Source organism: Lactuca serriola, chromosome 8 (assembly GCF_051521515.1).
Source record: "Lactuca serriola cultivar US96UC23 chromosome 8, Lser_US96UC23_V15, whole genome shotgun sequence".
In the NCBI taxonomy this organism is placed as follows: Eukaryota; Viridiplantae; Streptophyta; class Magnoliopsida; order Asterales; family Asteraceae; genus Lactuca; species Lactuca serriola.
In genome coordinates this window covers 336,223,254-336,240,311 of record NC_136415.1, presented here as the reverse complement: position 1 = coordinate 336,240,311, position 17,058 = coordinate 336,223,254, and the positions used below count along the sequence as shown (strand labels likewise).

The window sequence follows — 17,058 nt, the reverse complement described above, 5'->3', positions numbered from 1 at the left end:
ACCATCGCGGTCTTAATTGAACCAAACATCTCTGGCAACTGTGCTCGAAAAGCCGCAACAACCTCGTCGTGCAGAATCTCCCGGATCCTGGCATCCAACTCCTTAGTCCCAATCTGAACTACGGGCTCAGGTGCTATCGGTACCTCTGACCCTCCATCTCCCGTCCCCGATCCTGACCCAGATCCCGACCCGGATCCATTAGCAAAGCGTCTCGTCACCACCATGATGCAAACACACCCCATATATCAGATAAACAATATAATGTCAGGAGACCAAAACCCAAAACCCTAGGGGTTGTGACTTCCTTGCTATGCGTATGGGTCATGTGCTTTCAGTAGTACGGGCCCATACTACCTTCCACACCTACCCATATTTGTCTCAAGTATCACCACAACACCCTAATACTATACTCAACATACTATGCGCCCAACCCTCACTAATAGGGGACATCGCCTATCTCGCAACTGATCCTGCAGTTCCGCACCACTCACACATCCATGAAACTTCCATCAATCCCTGCAGTGCTAGTGTACACTGGCTGCACATAACGTTGGACCCGATAGACTTTCGAATATCCGATCCTACACTAAGGTCGAATCAAACATTCTCAGGCTATAAGATCTTGACTACACACAGCCGTGGTGCATACACTAAACATCTACAGTCATGATGTCAATTCCATATACACGAAACCTAGGCTAATAGGCATCATATAATCAGGCAAATCTATCATGCGATTCCTGAAGATTCCTAGCCAAGCACTAGCATGCTGTTCTAATCATATCAAAATATCAAATAACTGTATGGTATTTTGGGGCTTACTTACAGGCTCCGGCTGATCGTACTCTCTACATCCTCCATCCTTATCTTGAAAATCATTTTAAAATTTTACTTTCCGAAAATCTCCTTGATTTGAGATTGGACTCACACAAGTGTTCATCAAATTCGCTCAAACCAAGGCTCTGATACCAACTTGTAACATCCATCAAATTTACACTAAATTTAAACTTTTAATTTTAACAAAAGAAACAAATAGTAATTGTTTTTACAAAACATTTCCAAATCATATATCATAAGAGTGTCCCAAAACAGATCATAAGGATGCGGAGCGGTACGGTCACGCCTTCGCCTTCCCTCGATCTCTTGAAGTACCTGAAACAATAAACTGAAAACTGTAAGCCCGAGGGCTTAGTGAGCTACCCCCAAAATACCAATACCGAACTGACAGAAACCATGTCAATAACAATCAATCAATCAATCAACATGCATACTGGGCCATCGGCCTGACTGGTCCACCCTATTGGGCCTACAGTCTCTCTGAATCTATCCCGAGCCTTCGGCATGACAGGTCCGCCACGTGGCCTACAGTCTCCTCGGACCGCTCATAGGGTATGTTGGCCTTCAGCACAAAGTAGGATCGCCTCAACCCAACCCACCAATAAATAACCAAGTGCGCATTCTATCTTATACATGCATATACAAACATCAAGCATATCTATCTCACTGATCATCAATCATAGGATTCTCTCGTAATTAGAGCACCGACCTAGCAGGTCACTAACATACCAATCCCTACGGATCATAAAAGCATAACATACTGTCTCCCCTAATTCCGATCAAACAGATCATATCACATGTAGCATACCACAACAATAACAACTACTGGGTCGGCCTTGGTGTCGTAGACCCTATCGATATAGTGAGGATAACTCACCTTGCAGATGTCGACTTGGAAGGTAAGCTCCAACTATCGGATCACTTGTCACAGGCTCCGCCACCTATAACCATAGCACAATATACTCATAAGTCCTTAGCCCTATAAGGCACTCCATAACCCACTAGTCAAATCCTGATCAAGGTCAAAGTCCTCGGTCAAGGTCAGCAGTCCATGTTGACCTCAACTCGCCGAGTATACTCAGCTACTCGCCAAGTCCTTGAAGCACGTTCCAACTCGTCGAGTCATCGGGGTGACTCGTCGAGTTCCTTCGAATCCTGATCAAACCTTAAGGCCACCCGTCGAGTTTCCTCCTTGCAACTCGACGGGTATACACGCGAACATATCATTGGCTAAAACCCATACGACTCGCCGAGTTGTTCTTCAACTCGTCGAGTTTCATGACCATCTTCATCTAACTCGCCGAGTTGTTCAACCAACTTGTCGAGTTCACAGCTTCCTTCATCTGACTCGCCGAGTTGTTCATCCAACTCGTCGTGTTTAATGCACATCTTCATATGACTCGCCGAGTCGGCTTTGCGACTCACCGAGTCCCTTCAGTAATTTCAACATGCAGACGTCTTTAAGTCATGACAAGGTCCCAAATTGTAGATCTAACTTCCTTAAGCCTGCTTATCACATAAAGTTGCAAACTTTACGTGCATGCATTGCTTTAAATAAGGGTGCAAACCCCGGGAATTAGGGTTTCACTTTCCAGCTCCTACTCGCCGAGTAGATCACTTAAGTCGCGATCCAACCCGCTGCTACTCGACGAGTAGGGCAACCAACTCGTCGAGTAGGGCCAAAACCCAAAAATATTTTATTGAAATGATTACCTGAGAGTCGGGCCGTTACAGTACGCCCACCATACTTATTGTACGCCAAGCGTACGAAGATGCTCTCCCGTGTCCAAGTCAGGTGAGTACGTTGTGCATACTCATATTACGCCTAACGTAATAAGCCCCCTTCCTTCTTTAATAACAATCATTTAACCAAAAATGCCAAGAAATATAATACCTCACAAAATGGATGTTACAATCAATGGGATGATTTTCTATTTAGGAAAGAATGTGATCTCATGGCAATCTCAAAAACAAAAGATCATTTGCTTTGTCTAAGTGTCAAGTTGGGTTCATAGCAGCCACAACGACAACATGTTAAGTCATTTGCCTGAGAATCTCGTGAAGAAGTTAACAAGACATCATATCCCTAGTCCAATTACTTAGAAACATCCAAAAAAAACAGCAAAAAAAAAGCAATTATATATATGTTTCTTTTTATCCATTCAAATTTATTCGATGACTAAAAACTAACGGTAGACTTTTATAATCCACTATTTGCATGCGAAACAACATTTCCTCCACCTCCCACCACAACTTAACATTTCTCTTCAAATCCAAATTTTGTAAAAAATATTTTCATAAGCAATTTCTAAATCGAGCCGTCCATAATACAGCCGACACAGAGATCCATTTCCAAGTTAATTTTGAAAAAATAAAAGGGTCAAGAATTTATATTGAAATGCGCACCGAAATCCTTCTATGGATTACTCTTTTTACCTTCTTAATAGCAATCCGCACGTTTTATTATTTTAATGATACAAGGAAAGCAGTTAACAACATTCAATTACACGCATGTTTGATGTCATGTGCCAGCAGCTTACATCTGCTTCTCATTTGCTACCACAACCCTGTCACCAAAGTGTATTAGCTTATTCTTTTTCTTAAAAAGGTAAAACTTTCAAAATGAATACCACAACAAGAATACCAAATCCCATAACAAAATGGATAGGTTTGATGTAGACAGCCTGCCTTAGAGAGGCTGCTTCCATACACTACCAAAATGAAATCTCAAGCTTTATAAGGAAAGACTGGGCAACCACCTTATAAATGCTCCTGGAAACATTTTTGACAGCATGGATGCTTTCACTTTCACAAGCCAAACATATAGTCCGTAACATGGAAGGTGAACTAAAGCAATGCCAAAGTACCTGCAGGATGTGAAAAGTCATATCTACCCCGAGAGAAATATATATATATATATATATATATATATATATATATTTCATTGGATTGGATGCAATGCAACATACCACATAGGAGCCCATGGAGTAGCAATTTCCAGGAAGGGATAAGGCCACCTGCAATAGCCTCTCAAACTTCAATCCCGTGAAATTTTACAGTAAATAATTGACAAATGAGAAAAGAAGTGAGTGGAAATCACCATGTAAAGCAACAAGCATGCATGACCCACTGGAAAATTATATAAGCTGAGCTCCACAAGACAAAGTATGTTAACCCGTGCCACGTAAATTGCTACAAGGGGCACAAGAAAAAGACAAACAGTGAGATAATGGCCATCAGCTCGAGACTTATTAGGATCATTAATATAGTGAATAACCAATTGGTGAATGTGATCCAATTACTTACTAGGCTGTTGAGAGCAGAATCAAGGAGGAGAAAAACAGCATTCAGGGAGTGCATGCAACCAATCAACTGCAATCACAACAGAGATTTATAGCCAAACCAACTCAGAGTCAGAATGCCAGCAGCAACAGTTCCAAATGAATACATTTGTTATGAGCTAGCAAATAATAAAAAGAGAATGATAAATTTCCAGGAAACAAAAGGAAAAAGGAGGAGATTTTCATCGGTTGGTAATGTATTGACAATGAAAGAAAAGGTCCAAGGGGCAAAATATGCTAACCAAGGTAAGCTTGAAGCCATCGCCAGACTGAAACGGGAGTAATAGGCACCAAAATACAAGGTCAGTAAGCACAACAGCACCTGCACAAGTCTGTTCACATACACCAAGAATCAGCTTTAAACACTTTTCAAAAAAAAAAAAACTCATGTGATAGAAAGAATACCAACCTGATAAACATTCTGCATGAGATTTCCCCAAAACCCAGCTTCTTGATTAAACTGCAGATTGATGGAATTGGAAGCCTCGTTATCTTTAAAAGAGCTAGAATCCTTTTTCAGAAACTTGTCTCTCTCTTGATTTTGATTTGGAAGGGGAGGCTCTTTAAAGTGCATCCAGCAGCCATGAGCAGATATTATGGTCCCAAGCTACATGAAAGTAAGCAGCACCCATGAAATGTAACCCTTGGAACTTGGAAGAATAATTCTTTGCGCATTACTTGTGTGGTAATGACCTCAATTTATATACAATTTCCGAACATGAAAATGGAACTAAATCAATCCTATCTAAGAAAACAAATCAAATCAAGAAATCCTATTACTAAGATATAAGTAGAATATTTCAAACAGTCCTCAAGTTGGAAGAAATATGATAATCATGCCCAACTTGTTACAAATATTATCAATTTGAGTTTTCCTATTGATGTGTAAGTGTTCCCACTCCCACAACAAGTACCTAATTAAATGACAATCAACTTTAATGTGTTTGATTCTCTCATGGAGTACTTGGTTCATGGCTGATTGGTTGTCACAATAAATTCGTAGCAAGTTATATGGGGTTACTCCAAATCCCAAAGGAATTTCCTTAATTACATGATACATCTGTAATGGCTCTATATTTTGACCCGACACTTAATCGACAAACCATGTATCGTTTCTTGCTTTTTCACAAGGCTAGATTACAATTCAACAAACATAGTTTCACGGAAACAAGCAAAAACGACAATTTTTTGCTTATGGTGGTATTATGGAAGCCTATGATGGTGATGGTGGTAGTGGAGGAAAGTTACTTGGGAGGAGCAACACATGATTTGAAGACTCCTAAGTGCAAGAGGGTTTGACTCTAGAATAGAGTATGATAATAACCACAATAGTCTTTTTGAACACGGGAATACCCAAGAAAGACACACTTGATTCGCAGACAACATATCCATGTACAACATCATTTCATTTGCAAAAGTTGATCACTAATGGAAAGATTAAACCGAGCTTTTGTGGCACAAATGTGCAGACAGACAAATCGCTTCACCAAGCCAAACATGACTTCTTCAGGACGCAGCTCGACTTTGAATCATAGAGGAGTGTTGGTTGACTGATTCAAAATAATAACTCTCATGTTTCTTTACTTTCAGCATATATTTAGTGGGTCTTAAAAGTTTTTAATTTCCAGGGTTGTGGTCCTCATTTTTAGTTTTCTTTCAGTTATGTATTTTCAGGAGATTCTTAATTTTGTACTCTAAACAACACCATTGGGACTCGATAATGAACGTTGGTCCCATCACTTTGACATAACCTTGTCTTCTATATTGACACCAGGTTATCATATGTTTATGGATCGAAGATGTTGGAAGGAATCATTCCAAGTATGGGAGTACATTATAGCTAATATATTAGAATTAGATATTCTTGCAATATCCTCACTATGACAGATTAAGTACCTGGTCCACCTAACTTTTCGGTAGTTAATTTAATCGCAGTTTATCAAGTTTTTTTAGTTTGCAAGCAGAAGCAATGTGCTTGTGATATCTTTGTAACTGCCTCACAAAAAAGATCATATCACTTCCTCCCACATTATGCGTACTAAATCCAAGACCTAATATATTTGGAACCGAACCCTATTCAGATACATTTGAGTTTAGAATATTAGGTAAGTAAATTGACATACCGCAAAGTAGACCATGACCAAGCAAAAAGTCCATCTGTAAAATTGATTAATAAACATTAATTAAGAGCGATATCATCAAGAAATTCAAACCTGAAGAAATACTAGTGCTTAGTGGTTATGAGAATTTTTGTAGAATCACCAGACCCAAGTGCCAGAGAGCCACCTCAAGGGATTGGATTGAAGGCACACATACGGACATACCACATCTGATCAGTGATCCTATAAGTATGTACATATGGGGGACAAACATTACACATCTTACGTCTCTCTTTGCTCACATATTCTGCAGTTTACTGATTCTCACGATGGTAACAAGTAACAAGTTTAGGAGGATGAGACTATCAACTTATTATAACAGATCGACTCTTTCTAGCTTCAACCATCTTGAAAGGCACCTGAACCTGATACGCATCATATTGATGGTTTTATCTACGCTGTTCTGCCTACTCGGACTTTCATGGCATGTAATTCAAATTTTTGGATTGCAGCCACTTTACCAAATATGTTTAACATCTTCTATTTCTCTCCTCTCTCTTTTCTTTTCTTCCCTTTCTAAACAATCGGGCATCAGACGCACGCTCTATAGTATAAAGACAAATCATCTGCTAATGTTTAAGGGACGGATAATAAACTATTGCCAAACAAATAAAAAGTAGCACACAAAATTAAACTGAAGTAAACATGGCATACTCACTGGGTGTAGAAATAGAAGACGAAGGGGCCGAAGGCGAGGACTGTTTGATATAGCAAGTAACCCATGGAAACGAAGGAGAAAAGCCTGTAGAGAAGAATCCAGCGTGGATGAAGGTTCCTCCAGCAAGAAATCCATAGATGCTGGGTTTTAGTGGTATGTGTGTTGTTTTTAGTGATGATGAATCTCAAAGAGACCAGCGTGGGAAGCAGGAAGATGAGAGCACAGACAGGTACTTGCCATCGAAGCCAGTACTCCAAACTCCCATCCTCCATGGATGACGCCGTGATGGTGAGAAGGATAGATAATCCATGTGGTGGGTGGGAGGAGGCATTTGTATTTCTGGGAAGGCACCTAACAGTGATGACGTTCTTCAATTCCGGATCGGTGTCGCTGTCTGGGCGAGTTAACCAAGCATCTTCGTTGACGCGAGTAAGTCTAAATTTGAAATTCGTCAACCACCCCTCTTTTACTACGGTTAAATATCTGATATAGACAGATATTCTTTTTACAAAATTGTAAAATACTCGACCTTTATTTAATGGTGTATTAATGGTTTATTTTTGAATATCTTATGCCTTTTATGTTCAAAAACATTAAGGGGTGTTTGATACAAGGAAAAATAATTGATTCTTGGGATAATAACTTGAAATATAATATATTTTTCGATTTATATACATTTGGTCATTGAGTTTTTTTCGTTTATATTTACCCCCTTCAACTTGTTCAAGTATACACATTCACTCCTTATGACCCGCTACTCAAGGTTAGCCGGTAAAAATGACTTAATAGGGTAATATATTTCTCACTGTGTATACATTTAGTCTTTAATATTTTTGTACACATTTAGTCTTTAATATACTTTTTTTTTTTGTTGCAAAATAAGTCATTTTTATTTTTGTATTTATTCAGTACTTATGAATGACTTCTTTATGTTTTTTTCACGACATCTTATGTGGGACAATCATTAATGAGGTGTTTGAGGCTTTTGATGTTTATGTTCATCGCGATCTCGACTATTTAGTTGCTTAGATCTTGTGTTCTGAACGTCATAACTTCTTCATATGATCTTTATATTCAAAAAAATAGTTTGTTTGGTTGAGTTTTGGCTGAGTTACGCAGCTCTAAACAATAGCTGTTAGGATTGTTATGAAGTATTTCACCATTTTTTATATTCTTTGTCCAACTTTAAAGCATCAAAAAATTTGCATATGAGCTCGGAACGAGGTGATTTTTTTCCAGATTGTAGTCCTCTTTCTTATCTATGTTTTTGGCTCAAAAAATAGCTTGTTTGGTTGATTTTTGGCTGAGTTGAGCAGCTCTAAACAATAGTTGTTAGGATTGTTATGAAGTATTTCACCATTTTTTATATTCTTTGTCCAACTTTAAAGCATCAAAAAATCTGCATATGAGCTCGGAACGAGGTGATTTTTTTCCAAATTGTAGTCCTCTTTCTTATCTATGTTTTTGGCTCAAAAAATAGCTTGTTTGGTTGATTTTTGGCTGAGTTGTGTAGCTCTAAACAGTAACTGTTAGGATTGTTGTAAAGTATTTCAACATTTTTTATATTTTTTGTCCAACTTTGAACCATCATACAATCTTCATATAAGTTCGGAATGATGTGATGTTTTTTTTCCAGATTGTAGTATGCGCTCCTGTCTACACTTTAGGAAAAAAAATAGCTTATTTTGTTTAGTTTTTGCTGAGTTATGCCGCTATAAACAGTGGCTGTTAGGATTGTTGTAAACTATTTCAATATTTTTTAGATTTTTTTGACCAACTTTTACTTGTTTGTATATATGTAGATGACACGATCAACTTTGCAACAATGGATTGTACGAAAAAGAGTAGAGTGGAAGTTGTGCCAACAATTCTTTTATTCCATGTTTTATGTAAACTTCATTATTAATTTGTGGTGTTGACACTATGTTTAAGTTTGGATTTATTTGTAACTTATTTATTTATATTAGAAATATGTTTTTTAATACTTGGTGTATAAAGAATAATATTAAATGTCAAGAAAATAAATTATTTTGTAACAAATAATGTTAAAATAAAAAATTATAAGCATAAAAGATGCATATTTTTACAAATTAAGATGTACATCATAATGTATTTTTATAAAACAAAATGTTGTTTGAAAATGAATAAACAAAGTAAAAAAAATTCATTTTCATTTTCACTGTTTAATACAATCAAACAAGAGAAATAATTATCATAAACATTTCTCTAATAGATTCCCCAGTTCTACCAAACAGTAGAATCAATTCTCTTTCTTCATGTTAATTCTTTTTCTCTGCATTTCCATTCTATGGTGTAATTTTATTTCTCTATACCAAACGCATCCTAACTTTAACAACTTAGTTGCTAATTTTTTAAAATAATAATTTATCATCGGATATTATTTCTGCAACCAAACTACAATGACCATTTATTCATCTCTCTCTCTCTCTCTCTTCTTCTTCTTTTAATTTTATTCAATTATTATACATTAATTCCTTTAATTAATTTTTCTAATTTCTTCTTATTGGATTGATTTTTTATTGGTTTATTATAGATTAATAAATATTATTTTTAAAATATATAATATTTAAATATTAATGAATACTACTTTATTTGATTATTAATTTCATTTAATTGATTTTTTAATATTTTATTGGGTCATTATATATTAATAAGTATTGTTTATAATATATAATATTTATATATTAATAAATATTACTTTATTGTATTATTAATTTTTAAAAATTTTTTATTGGATTAATTCTTCTTTGTTGGATTATATATTAATAAATTTTATTTTTAATATATAATATTTATATATTAATAAATATTACTTTATTGGATTACTGTTTTTTAATTATTTTTTTGAAAAGAAAATTAATTGTTTTTAATTTCTTTTATTTTTTTATTATTCTAAATCAAAAAACCTATAAAAATCTCACCCACCCCACCTCTCTTAATTTATTTTAAATATTTAAAAGATAAAATATTTTAGACAACACTGTTAGATTGCGTTTTATGCATCATTTTAGCATATTTTATTAACCATTTTCTTAGCTTTTAAAATCAACCCAAAAGGTTGATTTTAATGTCATTCTTGAAAGCTTGTAAACAAGTGCTAGAAAAAGTGTTTAAGAAACAATTGCACAATCACAACTTATGAGCATGTTTTTCCAACAATTACAAGATTATAATACTGTAACATCCCAAAAACCATGGTAAAAAATTTTATTTTTTAAAAGAGGAATGGAAGCCATTTTCATAGAAGTCAAACACCAATAAGATATTTGTTTCATAAAATGGAATCAATCATAGCATAGTAACATAACTTCTCTCATAAATATGAAATCTCTAGGATAGTGTGTACAGTCACGCATTTGCTTTACCTCGATCCTCATAACTACCTAAAACATTTAAATCCACAATTGTAATCCAAATATTAATGATTTCTCCAAAATACCCCACATAACGATACATATACAATGCATGCATACAAGGCCTACAACATTGTGTTGGACCGCCACTTGGGCCTTCAACATAAAGTTGGACCACCCTCATTGGGCCTATAATATAAAGCTAGAACGCCCCGGGTATCTTGGCCTTCAGCACACAGCTGGACCGCCTTAACCCATCCCCAATATGTCTACATATGCATATAACAACAAACTACCAACAAACAAGCATAGGTAATCACAATAAATCTACCTGCCTAACATAACTCTACAACATACCAACATCCTATCATACAAATGATCCATACTGTAGTACAAAGTATAGTGAGAACTCGCCTCACAAATGGAAGCAAATATCCATACAACTTGACTCACATAAGGAAACCGATACAACACCCACCTATATATTTATAAGGTTCAAACATTAATCTATGATCTAAACCATAAATTTTGACTTAAAGTCAAACTTAGTAAAAAAGTCAATGGTCAATGTCAATTTGTCTCTAGTTACCAAACTGCGGCAACAGACAGACAAAAAAATTCTGAGGTTCATCATCCACCGCGTCGTGGAAAGGCCCTTGTCGTGCCGTAGTAACGTCCATTACAACTTAAATCATTAAGCTCTTAAACCTTATTTCCAAGGCCATAAAGCTCAAATCAGGATCGATTTAGTCCACGCATGGATAAAGTTTCAAATTTTATTTATTTCTAAACCTCTACGAACTCCATTTTCATATAGTTAATTAAATGATTTGACATTATGTAGTTATTATTTATGTTCATTTTAGTTTTGTTATAACCCAACATTTGATTCTTAACCCAATTCATATTAGCCGCTTGAATCAGAGTTAGTTCATGCTAATTATTCAATTTGTAAAATCTGTAATTGTTTTATTAATTGATGTTACGTGACACACATTGAATTGGTTTCGTGATGACATTAACTTCAGTGTAAACTAAAATTGCACATTTTATGCTTCCCGACTTGTGAGAAGTATTGAGTGTTATTGGGAACATTCACACAAAACTTATTGTGATCATTCAATCTATTTCTCAAAGCTTGTTTAGAATAGGTTAGTAAGGTTAGGTTTTGTAACGTCCCAAAATACAGAGTAAATTTTTCATTTTTAAAACAGAGGAATCCATACCATTAAATCATAAATAGGTAAAATCTAGGTATTTGATAACATAAATCAAACTAATAAATTCATAAGTATGGAACATTCCAAAATCATAAAAAGCAACTGTGATGCAATCACGTAGTGTTACTTCTGTACTGCCAAAAGACTTGCAACATTTAAACTTAAAATTGTAAGCACAAAGCTTAGTGAGTTCTCAAAATACCACATACCATAACGAGTCTCGCCAATAAACATATAAACGGACCTCACCCAATAATCATGCAACCCAACGGGTATATAAACGGGCTTCGCCCCTATAAAATCCATGCAAGAGTCACAAATATAAAAGAACATAACGATATCTACAGTCATATAGTATAATGATAAGAATCACCTGAATAGTAAAGCAGACAATCACCACAACTAACACGTAATGTGAAGGATGGTACTACACATCACCTAAACATTAATCAAAAGTTCAATCCTCAGTCTATGACCTAAAACCCTAAAGTTTGACCCAAAGTCAAACTTAATAAAAAAAGTCAAAGAGTCAAATCCTGGTTAAACAGACCCTCGTGCCTCATAAGGATGCCCCACTGTAACATCCCAAAATTGAGACCCAATTTTTTTTGTTCTAAAGTATATTACTTGTAAAAATAGTTAACGGAAAACATCATTGATATCCTTTCAAACATAAAGTCACAAATCACAAGTCTCAAAACCATATTAGTAAATAGTATAATATCAGAGTACAATCCCAGGTTTCTCAAATACGGAATATCATGTGTGAATGTGTGATGCACTGCTACCCCGAGGGCTCCTTCCCCTTAGATGAAGAGGTAATTGAAACCAAAACTAAAAATCGTAAGCATAAAGCTTAGTGAGTTCCTCCATCATACCCATAACAAATAATGCATAATCTTCAGTATCTTTCAACCGGTAACTGGCGGGCATAGCCAGGAGTTGGGCTCCTCCTCGGTATCTTTCAACCGGTAACCGGGAACTAACCTCCCCTTCGGTATCTTTCAACTGGTAACTGGTAGCTACCCTCCCCTTCAGTATCTTTCAACCGGTAACTGGTGAATATTTCACCCTTACTATTGCTAACACATATCAAGCACAGTAAACATATCAAGCACAATAATCATATCAAGCACATTAATCATATCTCATATAAACACTAAATAATTATCACAAAGACAATCATCTATCCAATACTCTTACTTGTGGGCCGGCATTGTGGTCGTAGACCCACTCCTACTAGGTGAAAACTCACCTCAAAGTCATGTAGTGTCTGCACCAATCTCGGTATGAAAACCAACTCTCCTTGAATCCTTAATCCCTACACAACAACTTTTCTAACTTATCAATTCATACCCGTAACCCTTACAAGGGTCAACTCAAGTCCAAGACAAGCTCAAGTTCAACACCTTGGTCAATGGTCAATCATCTGGTTGCCTCGACTCGTCGAGTCCCCATATCCACAAAATGCCATAATCCCGTCCTAACTCTTCAAGCCTAGAAAGAGCTCGACGAGTTCGCCTTCAACAACACATCAGACTATCTTCAACCGAATCGCCGAGTTTGTTCTTGAACTCGTAGAGTTCATCTTCATCTATATGAAGGTGTTCAGTCTATGACTCATCGAGTTCTCCTTGAACTCATGGAGTCCATCTTCATGCGGTTGGGATATTGTCTTGAAATTGCCGAGTTCATTCTTGAACTCGGTGAGTCCTTTGATCTTCAAGTCCAACACAAACCCCCTAATAGGTTGAGTGTCCCCTCCACTCAACCAAAACCACTTCCAGAAGACATTGGGGAAAAAGAGACTTGACTCACCAAGTCTCCCAAGAGACTCGTCGAGTACCTCTATGATCAAAACTATCCAGTCAATTATAATGGGTCTTAGTACATTAAAACCATAGATCTGACCTCCTAAGGTCCATTTCATACGTAAAGTTCCAATCTTGACGTCCATGCATGGGGTTTTTTATTCAAAAGACCATAAAAGAAGTCTACAAGATGCATGGGGTGCTTATGGCAACAAAGTTGGCACCTTTATGCCCTATGGACCCCCAATAGTTCTAGATCTAAAGTGCAACACCAAGCACACATACAAAATCCGATTATGGATTCACTATGCTCATAAAAAGGGTAGAAATAGCCCTAAGTCAAAATATAAGAGATAGATGGTCAAGGTTCCAACATTTTACCTCGAATGAGTTGAGAATGGAGTAAAACCTCTGGATATTCTTGCTTCTACTTGAACTCCCAAGCTTCCTTCCTCCTTTCGACCTTCAAAAACATGAAAAATGTACCAACAAGTTCAAGAACACAGAATAATGGCTAGGGTTTCGAGTTAGGGTTTTCTCTGGGTTGGGAGGGACAATGGAGGCTGGTTTGTAGTGTTATAAGTTGTTTAAATAGGGTGCAAACCCAAATATTAGGGTTTCATCCAGACAGTCCTACTCGCCGAGTAGGTCACTTAACCCCCCGCTCAAAGGTCGAGTCTACTTGACGACTTGGGCCTCCAACTCGCCGAGTCCCAAAGCAAAACATGGAGTTACTTGAATTTAAATACGTACTAGGAACCGGGTGTTACAAATCTCCCCCACTTATTTTAGACTTCGTCCTCGAATTTTGCTGCTGATTCCTGAAAAAGCTCGGGGTAGTGCTCCCTCATCTCTTCCTCCAGCTCCTGGGTCCATTCTGAGCCCTTGCGATGCTACCATTACACTTTCACTAGCTCCACCATATTGTTCCTTAGATCCTTCGACTTCATGTAGAGGATCAACACAGTTCGTTCAATGTAGTTCAGGTTGTCATCAACCTGAATATCCTCCAAAGGCACCACTACCGAATCGTCCACCAGACACTTCCGTAACTGGGAGACGTGAAAAGTGCTATGAATCTGACTAAGTTCGGCTGGCAAGTCCAGCCTATACGCCACCTTGCCCACCCGGGCGATGACCCTGAAAGGTCCAATGTACCTGGGGCCCAGCTTGCCCCGCTTCCTGAACCGAATGACAACTTTCCAAGGAGACACCTTTAGGAGCACTATATCCCCGACCTGGAACTCCAGGTCCGAACGACGCCTGTCGGCATAACTTTTTTGCTGACTCTAAGCAGTTTGTAGCCTGCTCCGTACCTGCTGGACCCTCTCCGTAGTCTTGAGTACCACTTCGGTATCCCATGACCCTCTGACCAACCTCACCCCAGCATATCGGGGTCTTGCACTTCCTGCCATACAACATCTCGAAGGGAGGACAATCAATACTCGCATGATAGTTGTTATTATAGGAAAAATCATCCAAAGGAAGATAAGTAACCCAACTACCTCTGAAGTCTAAAGCACATGCCCATAGCATATCCTCCAGAGTCTGGATGGTCCGCTCACTCTGACCATCCATTTACGGGTGAAAAGTGGTGCTAAAGTGTAGACGAGTACCCAACTCGTCATGAAACTTCTTCCAAAACCCGGAAGTGAACCGCACATCCCTGTTGGAAATCATCGAAACTGGCACCCCATGCCGAGCCACTACCTCTCTAATATAGATGTCGGCTAACTTCTCGGCCGAAATGCTCTCCTGAATCAGAATGAAATGGGCGCTCTTGGTCAACCAATCTATAATGAACCAAATCGAATCCACTCCCCGCGCGGTCCTGGGAAGCTTTGTGATGAAATCCATATTGATATCTTCCCATTTCCATAGCGAAATATCCAACAGTTGGGTCTTGCCGTGAGGCCTCTAGTGCTCAGCCTTGACCTTCCTGGAGGTCAGGCATCTCTCAACGAACCAAGCTACATCCCTATTCATGTAGGGCCACCAATAATCAAGACGAAGATCCATGTACATCTTCTTCGCCCTAGGACGGATAGAAAACCTATATTTGTGTGCCTCCTCCATCAATACCTGGAGCACACCTCCATGATATGGGACCCACACTCTATGGTGTAGAGTCAACAATCCACGACTGTCATAATCGAAGGAGGAAACTTGACCTACAATACGCTCACTCTTGCGATGTTCCTCCTTCATAGCCTTCTGTTGGGCCTCTCGAATCCGCTCAAATAGCGGAGTCACCACGGTCATCCTCATATAGATGTCTCTGATCGGTGTTGCCTTGCGGCTAAGCGTATCGGCCACGACATTGGCCTTCCCCGGATGGTAGAGGATCTCAAAAACGTAATCCTTCACCACATCAAGCCACCGACATTGCCTCATGTTCAGATCCGGCTGAGCTATAAGGTACCTCAAACTCTTATGGTCTGTGTAAATAGTACAACAGACCCCATAGAGGTAATGACGCCAAATCTTGAGGGCAAAAACAACTGCCCCAACTACAATTCATGATTCAGATAGTTCGCCTCATGAGGCTTCAGCGGCCTCAAAGCGTAGGCGATAACATGCCCCCTCTGCATCAGTACTGTGCCCAAACCCGAGATGAACGCGCCGCAATACACAACAAAATCCTCCACACCCTCTGGCAGGGCTAAGATTGGCGCCTCGCACAACCTCTGTCTCAATATATAAAATGCAATGTAACATCCCAAATTTTAGAAGTTTGAGTTAAGAGCTTAAAGTGTAGATTGAAGAAGGGACTCGATGAGTAGGTATACTTACTCACCGAGTCGGAGTTGGATCCAGGTTATGGAATAAGTGACCGACTCGGCGACTCGGCAAGTCTATTCTGGACGAGAAAAGCCCTAATCTTAGGGTTTGCACCCTATTTAAACGACCTTATTCCTCTCCTCAGCCCCCTTGTCGGCCATAAGCTTCTTTAAGCGATTCTAAACCCTAATTTGAGTAAGAGGAGGAGGAAAGTGAGTTTGGGGCTTTTACAAGAGAAAGATTTGGAGGATTTGACCACTAAGGAGCTAGAGGATTCAACTCTTTGGTTTTGAGCATCAATTTGAAGGTAACAATCTGTCACTTTGCCTTTGTTGCTTCTAGATCTTTTCTTGGATGATGTTTTGGGGTCATTTTGGCATGTTAAGGAGCCATTTCGAGTTAAAAGTCCAGATCTGAGGTTGCTACTTCAAATCTAGGCTTGTCTTGGTCCAGAAACCCGTAAAGTATTAGCCCTTGGTGTGTTGGTGAAGCATGTTTGTCTTAAACCCTATCCCTATAGTGTTTTAAGCCTATAGCTCCTTGGTTTCACGTAAAGTTTGAAGCTTTACGTGAAGGGTGGGCCTTAGAAGAGTGGATCTATAGTTTGGAGCCCCTGCATGGCTCGAAAAGCCACTGTATGCATTAAGATCTAAAGCGACTCGGCGAGTCACATGGGTGGACTCGGCGAGTTGTATGAAGATGGGCAGGAACTCGACGAGTCGGAAGAACAACTCGGTGAGTCTGTTAAAGATTGCCTTGGACTCGGCAAGTCTGTTCTTGGACTCGGCGAGTCAGGTCGCAGAACCCCAACCTCTTTTGGTTAAGCTTCGGATCTGTGAGTTGGTTGGCAACTCAGTGAGTTGGTCAAGACAGAATT

At 38.4% G+C, this 17,058-nt stretch overlaps 1 protein-coding gene across 2 annotated transcripts; it reads right to left on the bottom strand.

Moving 5' to 3' along the window:
* Nucleotides 1-3,198: 3,198 nt before the first annotated feature.
* On the bottom strand, nucleotides 3,199-7,373 carry LOC145069413 (uncharacterized). 2 transcript variants are annotated; one of them, XM_079016338.1, is made up of 9 exons: nucleotides 6,996-7,371; nucleotides 6,302-6,335; nucleotides 4,588-4,785; nucleotides 4,421-4,510; nucleotides 4,144-4,209; nucleotides 3,938-4,029; nucleotides 3,807-3,854; nucleotides 3,597-3,704; nucleotides 3,199-3,404 (listed from the first exon to the last, which is right to left on the bottom strand). In XM_079016338.1, the coding sequence occupies exons 1-9, from the start codon at nucleotides 7,265-7,267 to the stop codon at nucleotides 3,374-3,376; spliced, it is 939 nt and encodes a 312-aa protein (XP_078872464.1). In that variant the 5' UTR covers nucleotides 7,268-7,371; the 3' UTR covers nucleotides 3,199-3,373. The 2 variants fall into 2 exon arrangements, with proteins under 2 accessions (XP_078872464.1, XP_078872465.1); XM_079016339.1 differs by lacking the exon at nucleotides 6,302-6,335 and having other exon boundaries at nucleotides 6,996-7,373.
* Between the last annotated feature and the right edge of the window lie 9,685 nt (nucleotides 7,374-17,058).